Here is a 17,867-nt window from a genome sequence, read left to right as displayed (position 1 = left end):
TTCTGTATCTCTAATCACTGCTGACAGGATGCACCATCCAAAAGCTGCCCATTCATGGGGTGATAAATTCACATGGGTGACAGGGGCACAGGAGATCTGTCCTACCCCTGTGTGTTCCCTTCCAGCTGGAGTGGAACCATTTGTGAGCATATGTCACATAAAGAACACATCGGTTGTAATCAGGTGTTAACGGTTAATAGATGCTGTAAGCAGAACCGTATACTTTGAATGGGGTTGCCATGGAGATAAAGGGCACGAAAACGCAGCGTAGGCTTTTGGAGGGATGGGATGAGAGAGCGTGCAGGCCGAGTTACAAGTATCCCATATTAGTACAGGTAAGGCGGCTGGTGATTAAAGATGTAAAATATATTTTTACTCAGTATTTTGGTCTTGTAAATATTTAAACCTCCCCAAAACATGATAAATTAACTTAAGATGTAAAATGGGTGGGGGTGAATATTTGCAGGTGGGGTAAGAATTTTTTTTTTTAATTTTAAAGGTTTTTTTTTGTTATAAGCATAACCCTCACTAACTTTTATATCTTGTGTCATTTTTAAGGATATTTTCTTATTATTTATTTATTTTATGGAAAACAAGACAAATATACTGCGTAAGAAAATGCGCTTGACTGTCATTTAATTGGATGTTTATTATTTAATTTAAAGAATTGATTTTGGTTTGAAGTATGACCTGGAGATGTTCTCAATAGTTTTGCGAGATTCAAACTAATACATTGTTAAAATCATGTGGGTGCTGTTTTTTGTACTGTAATTTCCTATCCTTTCAATAGACTTTGTTGTTACCATCTTTGATATTTTTCAGGTGCTTGATCAATTAGATTTAATTATTTAAATAATTTATGTATTCTAATCAAGAGACAAGAATAGCACGCCCTGGAATAAAGTGCAGTCATGCAAAATAATGAGAGAAATGCATGCAGTGACAGTCCAGCATGTATTGGATCTCTTCTTCTGATAGAGCAGAGAGACCGATATAAAGCAACACGGACACATGAAGATCTAATCATTTCCTTTACATATAACAGGGCAGAATGTCGACTGAAGAAAACATCTTATGCAATGACGTAAATGCCAATGTGGTTAAATTGCTTTGCCATGTTTCATAAATATTGCATTATAAATTTCACAATTTGGTAATGCCAGTGTGCATTGAGGTTGAAATGCACCAGTGTTTTATTGGGTGTTGCAGTGCAGTACAAGCTGTCCTCTTCAGCAGATTAATGATCTGTCAGTGATTTGCCTAATTTTGCCATTTAGATGCTAATTAAGACCAATCCAGACCATATTTTAAGCTTTGATGCCAAGATCAAGATGATTTATATTGTATGTGGTGTTTGCTAAGGCAAGCATCACTGTTAGCCTATTGTTGCTTGTACTTCAGGTTAGTGATTTCAACAAACCTCCAGTATAGTCCCGTATTCACGAGCCGAAAAATTAGCAACACAATTTGGCAACCACATAATGTGGCACTTCCCTGGCAACCACCCCAATCCCTATCATCGTGGTGGCAAATTTCTTCAGAAAATGTGAGGGAATTCTTCTTATTTTTATTTTTTTTTTTTTTTTTAGGTGAGTCTTTTAAATTCACCTCAAATCACAATTTAAAAACTGCTCTCCTTTTTGTAAATAAAAGTATGTGGTAAGAAGACCAAGTAGATCATACTGTCAGACCAGTTGTTGCCAAGAGGGGGCGATCTTTCATGTCAACACAAACTCAACTTCAACTCAGTGGGGTTTGAACAGAAGTCATATAATACTGTAATACTATAGAACCTGACACTGCTGTGCTGTTCATTTTATTTCATTGATTGAATTTCAGAAATCCCCCCTTTGAAATTCAAAGGTACACATTTACGGTCAGTCAGTATATATTTTGACCTTATCTCTCCTTTTGAACTTATAAATATTGTTACCTTGAGTATCTCATTCCCTTACACTGGTTGTACTTTAAAAAAAAATAAAAAATAAAAAAAAAAATATATATATATATATATATATATATAACAGTTCAATGAACAAGTAAATAAAAAAAATAAGGTCATAAAAACGCATTTGTGCATGGAACTACTTTATTACGCAACAAATCAGAATCTGCCGTTGCTGGTTCAAAACAAATAATGCGTCCAAGCCTTCATTAGTAATTCAAAAAGTTCACTTCAGAAATAGTATCACGGCTTGTGCTATTTCGCACAAGATATTGGATAAACAAGGATGGATTGATGGGTGTGTGCATGTCTGTGTGTCTTTGTCTGTGTGTCTGTGTGTGTGTGTGTGTGTGTGTGTGTGTGTGTGTGTGTGTGTGTGTTTGTGTTAGAGACAGAAAGAGAGAGAGAGAGAGACGGAGCATGTAAGATCACCTGTTGCCACTCCCAAGCAGAGATGCTGTCAGCGTGAAGCCTGAAGGTCAGATTTCTCAGTGGAAAAATAGGATCCAAGCGGGGGTATTTCTCCCTATTTCGTGGTAGCCGCGCAAGAGTCATTCACTATAGAAACAGCAATGTCCTGTGCCATTTTTAAACAGTGTGTATCCAATGTGGAAACTCTGTAAGTGCCTCGAGTTCTGTAATCAAACAGTCCATTGTGTCTCAGCTGCGATGAGCCTTAATCCTGAAATTGTTCATTTAAAGCCGTTTAAAACAACGTCCTGCCTTAAGTAATGTAGTGGTAATACGAGCGATCACTGAGCACTGTTCTATGTAAACAATGACTAACAGATTCACTTTACATCACCAACTGGCTCATATTACACACAAAAATTATCTTTTGCCATCACCTGCTGGCTAATATATGTAATTTCAAAAATAAAGACAGTAACTTTGGCACTGTGGGCTTACAGATATGCACTACGCTTACACTTTAGTTTAGAACAGCACGTACACAAGCAGAGTGATACACACACAGTGAAGCGTCTGAGTGCTGATGCTGTCAGAACATCAGTGCTCATGGAACGTCTCTCGTCCAATCAGATTTGAGGACCGGAACTAACTGTTGTGTGTTATATATATATATATATATATATATATATATATATATATATATATATATATATATATACACTCACCTAAAGGATTATTAGGAACACCTGTTCAATTTCTCATTAATGCAATTATCTAATCAACCAATCACATGGCAGTTGCTTCAATGCATTTAGGGGTGTGGTCCTGGTCAAGACAATCTCCTGAACTCCAAACTGAATGTCAGAATGGGAAAGAAAGGTGATTTAAGCAATTTTGAGCGTGGCATGGTTGTTGGTGCCAGACGGGCCGGTCTGAGTATTTCACAATCTGCTCAGTTACTGGGATTTTCATGCACAACCATTTCTAGTGCATCCAGTATGCGGCAGTCCTGTGGGCGAAAATGCCTTGTTGATGCTAGAGGTCAGAGGAGAATGGGCTGACTGATTCAAGCTGATAGAAGAGCAACTTTGACTGAAATAACCACTCGTTACAACCGAGGTATGCAGCAAAGCATTTGTGAAGCCACAACACGCACAACCTTGAGGCGGATGGGCTACAACAGCAGAAGACCCCACCGGGTACCACTCATCTCCACTACAAATAGGAAAAAGAGGCTACAATTTGCAAGAGCTCACCAAAATTGGACAGTTGAAGACTGGAAAAATGTTGCCTGGTCTGATGAGTCTCGATTTCTGTTGAGACATTCAGATGGTAGAGTCAGAATTTGGCGTAAACAGAACGAGAACATGGATCCATCATGCCTTGTTACCACTGTGCAGGCTGGTGGTGGTGGTTTAATGGTGTGGGGGATGTTTTCTTGGCACACTTTAGGCCCCTTAGTGCCAATTGAGCATTGTTTAAATGCCACGGCCTACCTGAGCATTGTTTCTGACCATGTCCATCCCTTTATGGCCACCATGTACCCATCCTCTGATGGCTACTTCCAGCAGGATAATGCACCATGTCACAAAGCTCGAATCATTTCAAATTGGTTTCTTGAACATGACAATGAGTTCACTGTACTAAAATGGCCCCCACAGTCACCAGATCTCAACCCAATAGAGCATCTTTGGGATGTGGTGGAACGGGAGCTTCGTGCCCTGGATGTGCATCCCACAAATCTCCATCAACTGCAAGATGCTATCCTATCAATATGGGCCAACATTTCTAAAGAATGCTTTCAGCACCTTGTTGAATCAATGCCACGTAGAATATATATAATTTTTTTTGCAGACAGCGAAATCTAATAAAAGCATGATTAAAATAACCCATACTTAAAACTGGGCATCACAGAATAATAATTATAAGAAGTTAGAGGTAAATACCAAGCAGACCACCGTACATTGTTGTCTATAATGATATACATTAATAAGGGTATAGACCACTCAATAATAATGATAGCATTATTATATAAAAATATATATGATGCATTGGTGCAGAGATACAGTAACAAACTGCAAAAGGGTGAATCTCACGAGACCTGTGAAGAACAAGTCCACATTTCACCCCAAAATGAAAAGATAGAAATGATAAATTATATTTTGCACAATGGCAATTGACAATTTCATGACAGTTAAAGGAATATTCCAGGTTCAATACAAGTTAAGCTCAGTCATCAGCATTTGAAGCATAACGTTGATTACCACAAAAATGTATTTCGTCCATTCTTTTCTTTATAAACAATGGAGGTTTTAGTATTTGTTGACTTTACCTCATCATGGCAAGTTGTACAATTGGCTATAAGTTTACACGGAGAAGGTTAGAAAGTGATTTTATCACACTAAAATCTTGTTAACACACATATTGTTTACATCTTGTGTCTATACTTTTGAAACATTGAGCATTTTAACGTTTACAGATTGGCCCCCTTCACTTCCATTATAAGTGACTCACTGTAACCCATATTTCTTTTTTTTTTTTTTTCCCCGAATAAATTTCTGTGGTAATCAGGATGAGCTTTATTGCCAAGTATGCTTGCTCACACAAGGAATTTGTCATGGTGACAGAGGCTTAAAGTGCAAGAGAATACACAAATATACATCTACAACAAACTCATACAACAACTGATATAAACATATATACATAAACAATGAAATAAGAATAAAAAATAATATACAGCAGACAAATATATATAGAGGAAACTACAGAAGGGCAATAATGTTGTTCAAATATGTTATAGATATACAGTTATGTATATAGAAGAAACTGTTCCTGTGCCTGGCTGTTCTGGTGCTCAGTGCTCTGTAGCGCCTGCCAGAGGTTGACCGTTCAAAGAGGTAGTGTGCTGGGTGAGTGGGGTCCAAAGTGATTTTTCCCAGCCCTTTTCCACACTCTGGAAGTGTACAGTTCTTGGAGGGTAGGAAGCCATTCTGCAATCCTGACAATCTGATTTGAAGTCCTCTGATGTCTGACTTGGTAGCTGAACCAAACCAGACAGTTATAGAAGTGCAGAGGACAGACTCGTTGACTGCTGAGTTGAACTGTATCAGCAGCGCCTTTGGCAGGTTGAACTTTAATAATCAATATTATGTCACAAAAGCTGTCGCTGTAGCTTAAATTGTATTGAAGCCGGAATATTATTTTAAGCAGATTCTCATAACTTTAATGAAAAAGAGATCAAATTCTCATTACTTTAATGCAATTAAAAACAAATATATTTTAAGTGTATGGTATATATACATCTTGGTATTATTTGTTAGTACCTTTAATTTATGTGGATTTAAAGAAAGTATACAATTAATGTTACTGTAATGAGAATCTAATCATCATTGACATTGTATAACACTTTTACGTAAGTGAAACGTCCATTAAACAGGGAGTTAAATGTGCTTCAAGGAATGTTTCGTGTTCAATATAAATTAAACTACTTTGAAAGCTTTTGTGGCATAAAGTTGAATATCCACAACGTCCCTGGTTTATGAATTAATTTATTAAAAAAAATGGTTTAAGCACTTACAATGGCAGTAAATGCAGCCCGTCAATAAACATTAAAATACCGTACAATGACACGTAAATGTTCCCGACAGGTTTCGTGAGATTCACCATAAAAATGAAGACTTTGTTATCTTCTTGTAGCTACTCTGACTTCTGTTAGAAGTTTTCATAATGAAAGACAGCAGAGGAGTGAGCTAAAAGCACATTTTTTGTCTTGGCATGAATTATTCACATACTCCTAGTTGCTAGGATTGTATCAACGTCGACGGCCGGCAATGCAGCCTTCTCAGTGACAGCTGTGGCCAAATGGTGTTGGGTTCTCCCTCTACCTGGATTGATTTGCCTTTGGGGATATTTAGTTAATTAAAAAGATCCATATTACCTGGGGATCCACCTCCACACCCGTTCCCCAGACCAAACCTTTTCTCAGAGGAGCTCTCAGAGCATGACCACTGCTGCTGGAGAGATAGAAAAAGAGAGAATGTTTCAGAAGGAAAGTACAGGGCAAATATAGGAAGAGACACCATGCAGATGACATATAAAAACAGGAATAGAGGGTAAAAAGATGTGTATATATATGTTGAGTCAGACTGTAGATTTAAACTAACCTTGTTAAGGACAAGAAAGTGGAATCAAATGAACAAAACAACAATATAGGACTTATTATAGAAAACATACAGAGCAATCGAGAATCAATAGAAAAACGAGTAAGAGACATCTTCCTGGACTAACCCAAGAGGAGAGGAAGCAGCAGACAAACAGACCAGCCTTGGGCCTCAGATTTGGTTTCCTCTAGTCTCTGTGTTTCTCTGTTTGAGGACGTCGTACAGACATCCCAGACTCAACATCTAACCTTTTTTTATCTCCACTATTATTTTTATCCTACTGTTGGACCTAAAGGAAGCTGGTTTCATAACATCCTGGGTCTCTGCGGGGCTGAGCACTGGTTTTTAATGGTCTTGCTCCCAGAACACGCACCTGCTGAGGAAGTTGGCTTTTGGATGTTTGCGGTGGTGTATCAGGCGTTCTCAGTCTTGAGTTTTGCGTCTTATATGGATTAGAGTTTGAACATACTCTTGAGGATGTACAAGCGTCGGGATTATGTTGAACTCTATGAAAAAGATCAGGAGAAATGGGCTCTACTACGAAATGTCAACACTGTGTTTAAACACACCACTCTTCTACCGGTATGACATGTGTGTGTGTGATTGTTGTGAGTGTGTGTGGATTGTTGTCAATTTCATGGTGCGACCAAAGTCCTAGTTTGATTTTGAGTGTTCTGTACTTGTGGTGTACTGTTTCTTGAAGTATCCTATTTGTTGGTGACTTATTGGTTAAAGGGATATTTTGGCCCCAAAAATGACAATTCGTTCATCCATTTTCATCCTCATAGTGTTACAAACCTGTATGACTGTTCAGTGTCAGTCACTGTTCATTTAATTGTATGGAAAAAGGATGCAATGAAAATGAATGGTGACTGATGCTAACAATCTGCCAAACATCTCCTTTTGTGATAATACAAAACTCACTAGGGTGAGTAAATGATGAAATAATTACATTTTTTGGGTGAACTATCCTTTTACATTGTTATGTGGCCACTTTTACATTTACATCGAAGCTAAATAAGTCAAAATCACATGCAGTTGTTATGGTTTGTTGGTTTTTGATTTAGCCATGGTTGTTGTCTTGGAATTGACTGGAAAATTCTGTCCACGAGAGTAAAAAATGCTTTTCAGCACTGATGATGTCACGGTGTCTGAGTCTTTGTTGCCCCCATGAAATTGCTTGACGAGCACAGTTATTTGTTGTTATCTATGCTGACGAATTTTCCATTGAAACAGTGAGTTTTTACATATTGATAAGCTTGTCCCTTGTTTTAAGTAGACAATAGCCTTTTGTTTGTCACAGACGAGAACCTTGATTTGGTTGTTGTTATTGGGTGATGCTCACGAAGCCTGTCAAGAAAATGTCTTGGTCAAGTTTTACTCCAAAATCAAAAGAAAAATAAATTATATTTTGCATAAAGAAAATAAAGCCTACATTTAAGACCATTAAGATTTTTTTGCATTGTGATATTATTACTGGCGACCTGTCCAGGGTGTCCCCCGCCTTTCGCCCAATGTTAGCTGGGATAGGCTCCAGCCCCCCGCGACCCTGTACACAGGATAAGCGGTTGACGATGGATGGATGGATGGATGTGATATTATTTTCAGGGCACTTGCACACATTTTACCCCCAAATTCTTACCGCAATGCAAAAAAAGATGGTCATTGTGATACTCTCATTACCACAACGTGAAATATGTATACTGTATATACATACACACTACCAGTGAAAACTTTTGAAACACTAGACTGAATTGTTTCTCATGATCTTAAAAATCTTTTGCTCTGAAGGTGTATGCTTAAATGTTTGAAATTAGTTTTGAAGACAAAAATATATGTGCCACCATATTTATTTATTTAATTATAAAACTAAAATTGAACTTAAACAAAATGTTTTTGAAATTGATGACTTGGACCAAATAATAAAGAAAAGATGCCGATTAGTGCCTCCTTCAATACTGTTTAAAAAGCATCCCAGGGTGATTCCTCAAGAAGTTGCTTGAGCAAATGTCAAGAGTTCATGTATGCAAATTCTAGGCAATGGGTGACTTCTTTGAAGATGCTAAAATATAACAGTTTTTATTTATTTTGGATTTTGTTTAGTCACAGCATAATTCCCATAATTTAATTTATGTTATTCCATAGTTTTGATGATTTTACTATTATTCTAGTGTGAAAAAAAAAAGAAATATATATATGGAAAGAATGAGTGTATCAAAACGTTTGACCGGTAGTGTATATAATTAATATTTTTAAGTGTAAATGCATCATTGTACTTCTTAGGTACTGCCTTAAAAAAATATATTTTTGTGATTTTTTTATAATAAAAAAGAATCATTGAAAAACAGCATTTGAATTGTTTTTACTAATACATTCAACAAAAGATTAAACATTGTGGTAATGATAATCATCATTGAATACAATGGGAATAGTAAAACGTATGGTAACGAAAATTGGGGGGTATAATTTGTGCACGTGCCCTGAAAATAATGTCACAATGCAAAAAATCTGACTGGTCCTAAATGTAGGTTTTCTTTTTTTATGCAAAATATGAATTCACTTATTTTTATTTATTTTCAGGTTTAAATATGACCATGACATTTTCATTGTCATTAACACAATTTATTTATTCCAAACTCAAATCAACAAAATCAGCACATGAATACACAGAATCAACTTTCATCAAAATGTGACCCACCCCACCCAACACACATTTCAGTGGTCAGACACAGAATAATAACAGACACACATACAAGCAGACAGTCCAAGAATTTTTTTTTCCACACATCAGTCCATTACATAAACACCATTTAAACTGTCCTTCTCGCTGTTCCTCCTTGGCAACTCCCTAAGAAGACCAAATAAGTGCCCCACTTCTTGCCAAAGGCACCCAAGCTGCCCAGCCATCTTTCAGTAATTTTTCAAAGGCTGCATCTCTTCTCAATTCGGTGCACCACTCATGAAATGAGGGCGCACCAGTCGACTTCCATCCCCCATGGATCACTTTCCTGCCAATCATCACACTGGTAAGGACACAGTTTTTAATGTGATTATTCCCTAAATTAACACCAGCCCCATCACCCAAAATACATAGTGAAATCTGAGTGCTCAGGATCTCACAGACATAACTCTGAACCCTCGACCAAAACTCTTGAATCTTAGTACAATACCAAAAAACTTGGACTATGTCCCAATCCTCTGATTGGCATCTCCAGCAGGTGGGTATGTCTTTAAGACCAAGCCTATGTAATCTAGAGGGATTCCAATAAAAACGATGCAGAATCTTAAATTAAATGAGGCGCACCCTTGCATCCCTAGACATAGACTTTTTTTAAAATCCTACCCCATTCTTCATCTTCCAGTACTAAATTCAAGTCTCTCTAACATAACTTCTTAAGAGATGTCAAAACCCTGTCCCCTAGAGTCTGAATTAGCCAGGAATAGTACACTGAAGCCTTGTGACCCTTTTCAAAAGCCGCTAGTACCATCTCAAGAGTGTCTGCAGCTTTGGGGGCTTGTACTACACCCACATGTGGCACAAAATAGATGGTGCAGCTGTATGTACCTGAAGAACTGAGATCTGGGAATCACAAACCACTGTATAATATTTTCAAAGGATCTCAATGCTCCATTTTCATACAGGTCACCCAGTGTAGCAACACTCTTCTCAATCCATTCTGTCAAGAACAAAGGGGACTTGTTAATACACAATTTAGAGTTTAACCAAATACTTGTGGCAATGTTCAGGTTAATGTCCGAATTGCGCACACAGGAAACTGTTGTCCACACTAACTGCATGTGTTAGATAACGGGATGTGTCTTTACTTCTCCTGGCAGCTTGGTAGAAAGACATTGCATTGGCAAGATAGGGGCAAGGAACTCCTGTTCAATAAAGAGCCAGGGAGGAGCTCTTTCAGGCGGAAGCGACCAATGTACCAAATGTCTGAGACCAAAAGCATAATAGTAAAACAAGATATCGGGGAGACCCAAACCCCCTTTGTCAATTGGCCTGTGTAACTTGTTAGAATGCATTCGAGGACATTTACCATTTCAGATATAGGATTTAGCTATACTATCAAATTGTTTAAAATAAAAGAGGGGAACTTCAATGGGGAGAGACTGTAATAGGTAGACACATTTTGGAATGCAATTCATTTTTATAACATTAACCTTCCCAATCATAGATAGATGTTATGAGGCCCACCTGGCCACATCGCTCGAAAACCTTTTATTAAAGGGTCAAAATGAACTCTGACTAAATCACATAAATTAGCTGGGAATAAAATACCCAAATACGTAATGCCCAGTTAGGACCATTGAAAGGTGCCTGGCTGAAAAGCAGTTACTGGGCAGTACACTGTCAGAGTCAAAGCTTCGGATTAGACCAATTAACTCTTTATCCCGAAAATGTATAAAAGGAATTGATAATTCTGTGGAGGAAAGGCATAGTAATAATAAAATATCATCTGTATAAAGCAAAAGTTTATGCGCCATACGTCCCGCCACCACCCCTGGAAAATCATCCTCCTTTCTTATCATGGCTGCTAATGGTTCCAGGGCAAGACAGAACAATAATGGGGAAAGAGGGCAACCCTGCCAGGTGCCCCTATCCAGAAGTAAAATAATCTGAAATGAATCCATTTGTTTGTACCGCTGCTGCAAGGTGTCTATAAAGTAGCTTAATCCATCCAATAAAAGTATTTCCAAACCCATATATTTCCAAAATCTTAAAAAGATAATCCCATTCTACCAGATCAAATATCCTTTTCGGCATCAAGTGAGATGGCAGTGACCGGAGTCTCATCATTCGCCACTGTCCACATGATATTGATGAAACGCCAAATGTTTCAGAAGAGCTGCGGCCCCGATAAACCCCACCTGATCTATATGTTTAAAAGTTGTCATAACGTAATCGGTTAGCCAGAATATTGTTACATCTAGCTGATTCAGGGACATTGGATGGTAACTGTTACACTCACATGGATCTTTGTCCTTTTTAAGAATCAGACTGATCCGGGCTAATGTCATGGTTGGGGGAAGCTTTCCATTCATTAATGATTCCGTATAAACGTCTAACAAAAGTGGAGCCAATTCTGCAGCATAAGATCTAAAGAAAATCAGCGGCAAAACATCCACGTTAGGTGCATAAATATTAGCCAAAATCAGACTTTGCCCCTGAATTTCAGCTAAAACAATAATGACTCTCCCTAACGTATCATTAATCTGTTTGAGAAATTTGAATAGCAGATATTTATTTATAAGTGAAATGACTCCCCTGCATTTACTTGAGCTAGCACGAAAGAAAACATGTCCACCCCATATCTTCCCAAATTTTCCAGCTTCCTGTGGGCAAAGATGAGTTTTTTGAAGAAACACTATATCATATTTCTTACGTTTAAGAAAAAAAATAACCTTCCTTTTTATGGGGTGCCCCAACCATTCACATTCCATGTGGAGAGAGAAAATCCACTCATATTAAAATTTGACATTTTTATATAATATAAAGAAAAAATTGTGTATCAATACAAAATTATAAAGACCACATTTCAACATTAGTGCAACAATAAAACCCTGAACAAAAAAACAAAAACAGAAAAAAACGTGCGCATTAACCCCATGCACGACAGCGTCAACCAGCATTGATCCCTCAAAACTCAAAGAGTCAGTGTATGCCTATGAGAGTCCCCGTGACAACTTTGCCTTCAGATTGTTCAAACTCGGAGCTTCTATACAAATTTTGTGAGGCAAAATTAAATGACAGAAGAAAATCTATAAAACAACCTCCAGCCACTAGAAGGCATAAGCACAAATAACAAGCAGATTCATCCACAATTGTCCCGAAGGAATCTTCCTCCACAAAAGACATTGTTGTAGGCATGTAGAAATTTTGCGGTTATCCTTATCACTGGCCGGGAACTTCAGTGTAAAAGTGAACTTATGTCAATGCAAAAGTTTCTTGAGGGAGTGTCATGCCACAAAACTAACTTCAGCTGCTAGATGGAACCAACACAAAAAAAAAAAAACAGAGTGGCACCGAGCTTTCTTAGACAGTCGGGTCTATGTACAGCGACTCAATCCACTCACATGAGAAACACCAAATGGCTTACTCACTCCGATGTTTTTATGAAGGACAGTGCTTGCTTGAGGCATAAAAATACTTTGCGGCCAACCTTAGTCTCTATTCTCAGTTTGGCCGGGAACATCAGTGCAAATGCGATCTTCCATTGATGTAAGAGTTACTTGCATTCCTTGAATCAATCACATTTCTCTCTTGTTGAACTCGCAAAGTCTGGGAGAAGAAAATTTTGTGATTCTTCCAAGAAAGCTTTCCTTTGCTCCTTGCCTCGCGTGACACTAGATCTTTATCGGATGATCTCAGGAATTTGGCCAGGATTGATTGAGGTCTGTCTCCCTCAGCTGATCTGCGAGCTAGGTCTCTGTGAGCTCGCTCGATTTCAAGCTTATGGCCTGTTATGTCAAGCAGACTCGGGAAGAGCTCATCTAGGAATTTCACCATATCTCTGCCCTCCTCATGCTCAGGAATTCCAACAATTTGGATGTTATTCATGCTACTCCTATTCTCAAGATCTTCAAGTTTTTCAAGAACATGTTCCAAATCAACTTTGGTAGCCAGTGGATTATCAGATAATTCCCTATCTGATAACTCCAGATAATTGATCCACTTATCAACATCTACCACTCTTGTAACCAACTCAGAATTTTGTTTCCATTGCCGTAATCGACTGACGTATTACAGCGCAATCTAATAAGTCAGCAACAACTTTCATCAGCATCACAAACATGTTGGACAGTTGACGCTGAATTTGTCCTGCTGCACCGTTCAAATTGAGTCTGCAGGCCCATCAGAGGTTTCAGCTTGAGCATGTAAGTGTCTTTAAATATCTCCAGAGCCCAAGGAATTTGAATCTTTTGGCATATTGACTTCAAAGAGCAAATATGTATCAGGGTATACCAAATCTCACTGGATTAAAGGCGCAGAGCTTGTCGCTCACACGTCTGATCCTTGCATGGTGTCACGTGACTCTCAACCCGGATATTTTCTTGTTTTTGTAAGAATAACCCTTCTGGTTGTCACAGGTATTTGGTATTGGTGGAATTTATAATTCAAGAGCATTTTGATTTCATAGGGTCATTAAATGATTTTGGACCATGTGTTATTCAGACTGACATAATTTAAGAACACCGTAATGTTTGATGGTTTCAGGGCGACTATGTATGGCTGGACCTGAAGACCGGCCGGGAATTTGAGGTCCCAATTGGAGCTGTGGTGAAGCTCTGCGATTCCGGTCAGATCCAGGTTTTGGATGATGAAGGAAATGTGAGTTTCTGGTTATGAAAATTTTTGCTGCTGTGTTGGACTAAAAGGCAGATTTATTTAATTTTTGAACCTTAATGTTTTCAGGAACACTGGATCACCCCCCAAAATGCCACCAACATCAAACCAATGCACCCCACCTCCATCCACGGGGTGGAAGACATGATTCGCCTGGGCGATCTGAATGAGGCTGGAATTCTCCGGAATCTTCTCATCCGCTACAGAGAACATGTCATCTATGTGAGTTCTCCACTTGGTGCCAAAGTATATGTTGGTGCTTATATTTTGAAAATGACCATCTGGCTGCTCATTATCCCATTTATTATAAGACCACTTGCCAAATAAATGGGAAAGATGGGGGTACTTGCAGTACCCAGAAGACTGGCGAAAAGTCACTTTATCCTAGAATGTGTGGTTATTATTAAGATATTACTTTACATTACATTAAATTACATTACATTACATTATTCAGTACAACAGCATGATCGTGAGTGAAATGTTGCTTTTATACAACAGGTATATACAAGTTAAAATTGAGAAATTGACAGTCTGACACAATATTGGCAGCTATTTTGTTTATTTTTGCTTTGCCAAAAAAGTAGTTCCATAATAATTCTGTTCTTAGAATTATAATTCTAACATGGACAAGAGGATATGATTGTTAAAAGAGATTTAAAATCATTAAATTTGAAGAACAGGAATAAGTCAAGCTTGCTTAATACTGGGCAGAAAACAGTCTGAGGTCCATGAGTTCCCTGTTGCCTTGCTCCATGTACGAATCACCATGTACAAGTGCTATAATCTACCCTGTTTGCTCTTCTGTTTTCTTCTTAATTGTTCTGTCTTTTAATAACTACCCATACTCATTCGCTCTGGTTATATTCTCTTGTCTCTGTCTGTCTCTGTGTGAAGACTAACTGTGGGGGTCGGGTGAGTACTCGCATCAGTTTCATGCGCATGACTGCTCGCTGTTCATTACCTCACTCTGAACAAATGTGTTTTCATTATGGTGCTGCATTTCAACATGGCCATTAGGTGTGTGGTAACAGACACTGATCCATCTAACTGTAACATCACCCTCTGAAGATCAAGACACCCATGAACTATTCTCTAATTGTCATCTTTACTAGCCGCATTTTGTAACTAATATAACTGTGCACCCTTACGTGTCTGTTGATATATGTCTTTACATCACCACTTGTCATGCTTTAAACTCAATGTTGATATTACATAAAAGTCTTCAATAAATAAGCTTGCATTTTGAGTTGTGCAGTTATGTTTTCCCCTTAAAATAAAAGTCTTGTGTCAACAGAAGACAACTCCTCATGAATGATAAAATATATATATATATATATATATATATATATATATATATATATATATATATATATATATATATATATTTGTCCTATGTAATTTTTTGGAAAGGGTCCAACATGAACACAGGAAATTGACAAGTTTTTTCTGAAAGTACATGTACCCTAAAATCCACACCATTCCCCCATGAGACATTTTTGTGGACATTACACACGCTAACTGGAGCTCACACTTGCATATACATTCAAATACACTCCCAGGCAACTGGAGCAGTGATTTTAATTTTGATTTTAGCAGCAAAACTTTCAACCTACTATCGCCAAATCACAGTGCAATCAGTCTCAAGGGTTTACATTGCTCTTAGTAAGTTACATGTTAGACTACAAAGTGCTGTAAAGGATTTTTTGGAACATCATGCATTAAAATGCCGCATAACCTTACAGATATTGGTCAAAAAGGTGTCCTGAGGAGTCACCTGTCTCTGTGACAGCCCTAGACTCTGTAAAACAGCAGTGTTTTTGGACAGATGAGATGTGGTTTAAGGGATAGGGGTTAGGTATAATTCATTGGCTAATTCTAGCAGAAATTCACAAAAATCACAAACACAAGCTGGCCTGGCTCTACAGGGGTGCCTGGGTGGGCCTGGCCCACCCAATCATGAGCTTGGATCGCCTTAGCAACCACACCCACCCCTTCAACTGTTCGGCCCAACCGATGGGGTCTGCTTACAGGACCTTTAAAATTGACAACAACAACAGAAGAAAACTGTAAAATTACAGAGGAGGACCTCTGATGTGTTAAAGAGTTGGTTTGTCACAAAATTCAAGTTTTAAACTGCCACAGTGATATTTCTTCATCTTATTGGACTTAAATCATGACTTATAGAATTTTGAGGTAGATCACCAAGAGTGCCTTCCAAACATGTTTATATCCATAGGTCCATTCTGTTTAAGCTCTCTACAAACACACATTTAAAACAGTAAAAACCACTGCAGCTGAAGTTCTTCAAGTCTGCTTAAACTTTCTTTCTGTATCCTCTGTAGACCTATACCGGGTCAATCTTAGTGGCTGTAAACCCCTATCAGCTGCTGCCCATCTATACGGCTGACCAGATTCGCCTCTACACCAACAAAAAGATCGGAGAGATGCCACCACATATCTTTGCCATCGCAGACAACTGCTATTTCAACATGCAGCGCAACAACAAAGATCAGTGCTGTATCATAAGGTGCGGAAAACTTGTAAGACTATGTAAGCAAGACACTGATTATATGTGCCTCCATTATAGCTTGATGAAAAGACGTGTTGTAGATGTCCTTTTTTTTGTGTTGTGGCTATATGGTCAAAGATATGTGCTGGCTACCCAAAGGTTGTTGGTTCAAATCTCACACAGGGCAATTCACGAGCTACCACTACGTAACCCTAGCTAGGGTCATGTCTGGATTGTAAACATAATTCTGTGAGATGCTAGAGAGATTTGTGTTTGCTGCTACTAAGGTTAGGGTTAGTTGTAAGGTAATTCAGGACTGGCATTGGAAACCTTATTAAAAATAAGTTCATGTACATCGAACCAAAGTAAGTGAGAACAGAATTCAAGTTAGGTTTAAAACAACATGTATATTTGACAGGGGAAGGCTCCAGGTTGACGTTGAGGTCAGGGATAAAGTCAAGCTAAGAGGGCATTTCACACAAAAAGGTCCTTGCGATATTAAAGCTACAGTAGATACAGTTCCACAAACAGAACAGATGTCTTGAGATGCATTGTTAACAATTTAAGTTATTTTAACTCAACAGGGTGTCTAAAGTCAAGTCATTTTTATGTATAGCCCCTTTCACAACACACATATTTTCATAGCAGCTTTACAGAAGATCCGGCATAAACAGAAGATAAAACTGTAATATCTATAATGTCTTGGAGTCATCATTGTGTAGTTTGATAAAATACGATTGTGATTTGTGTTTAATAATAAGTAATTAAATAATAATTGTATTTATAAAGAACATGGCACTTCTGCCTGTTACCATTCAGATGTGACCCCCAGGTTGTCCCAACGGGATTGTTTCTGGGCAAAGATTTACTGCAAGGATATTTTAAGATTTGTCCATGTTGGTTAATCTTTCTGCATCTCCCCATCAGCGGTGAGTCTGGAGCAGGAAAAACAGAAAGCACCAAGTTGATTCTACAATTCTTGGCTGCTATTAGTGGTCAGCACTCCTGGATTGAGCAACAGGTGTTGGAGGCAAACCCAATCTTAGAAGGTAAGAGATCAGGGGTAAACCTGGTGGGGTTTGTGTTTTGGAAAACCCATCTTAGTCTGAAACCTGCTGTTCCGAATCTGGTTTAAGGGGAATATATTTACTGGGATTTACTAACAAAGGCAAGTGCTTTACCCAACAGCCTTTGGGAATGCTAAGACCATCCGAAACGACAACTCCAGCCGGTTTGGGAAGTACATCGACATCCACTTCAACAAAAGAGGGGCTATAGAAGGGGCAAAGATTGAGCAGTACCTTCTGGAGAAATCCAGAGTGTGTCGACAGGTAAGAACAAGTTTGAAGATGAATTCTGATTTGATTGAAATGGGCTGTGTAGTTGTGGAAAAACGAAGTTGGTCAAACAGCATTACGTTTAAAAAGAAACCACACCCAAGATAAAGCAAACAAGATGTGTAATTTTTTACTTGATTACCAAAAATAT

The 17,867-nt window shown here is 38.2% G+C and overlaps 1 protein-coding gene across 1 annotated transcript in view; it reads left to right on the top strand.

Annotated features, from left to right (window-relative positions):
* The first annotated feature begins 6,993 nt into the window (after window positions 1-6,993).
* LOC127661459 (unconventional myosin-VIIa-like) overlaps window positions 6,994-17,867 on the top strand; it is a 45,778-nt gene continuing 34,904 nt past the window's right edge. Inside the window, 6 exon segments of the mRNA XM_052152194.1 lie at window positions 6,994-7,098; window positions 13,742-13,855; window positions 13,940-14,092; window positions 16,213-16,397; window positions 17,307-17,428; window positions 17,568-17,710. Coding sequence (XP_052008154.1) covers window positions 6,994-7,098; window positions 13,742-13,855; window positions 13,940-14,092; window positions 16,213-16,397; window positions 17,307-17,428; window positions 17,568-17,710 — 822 coding nt within the window.

Source organism: Xyrauchen texanus, chromosome 21, assembly GCF_025860055.1.
Source record: "Xyrauchen texanus isolate HMW12.3.18 chromosome 21, RBS_HiC_50CHRs, whole genome shotgun sequence".
In the NCBI taxonomy this organism is placed as follows: Eukaryota; Metazoa; Chordata; class Actinopteri; order Cypriniformes; family Catostomidae; genus Xyrauchen; species Xyrauchen texanus.
This window is presented reverse-complemented; position numbering and strand designations above follow the sequence as displayed.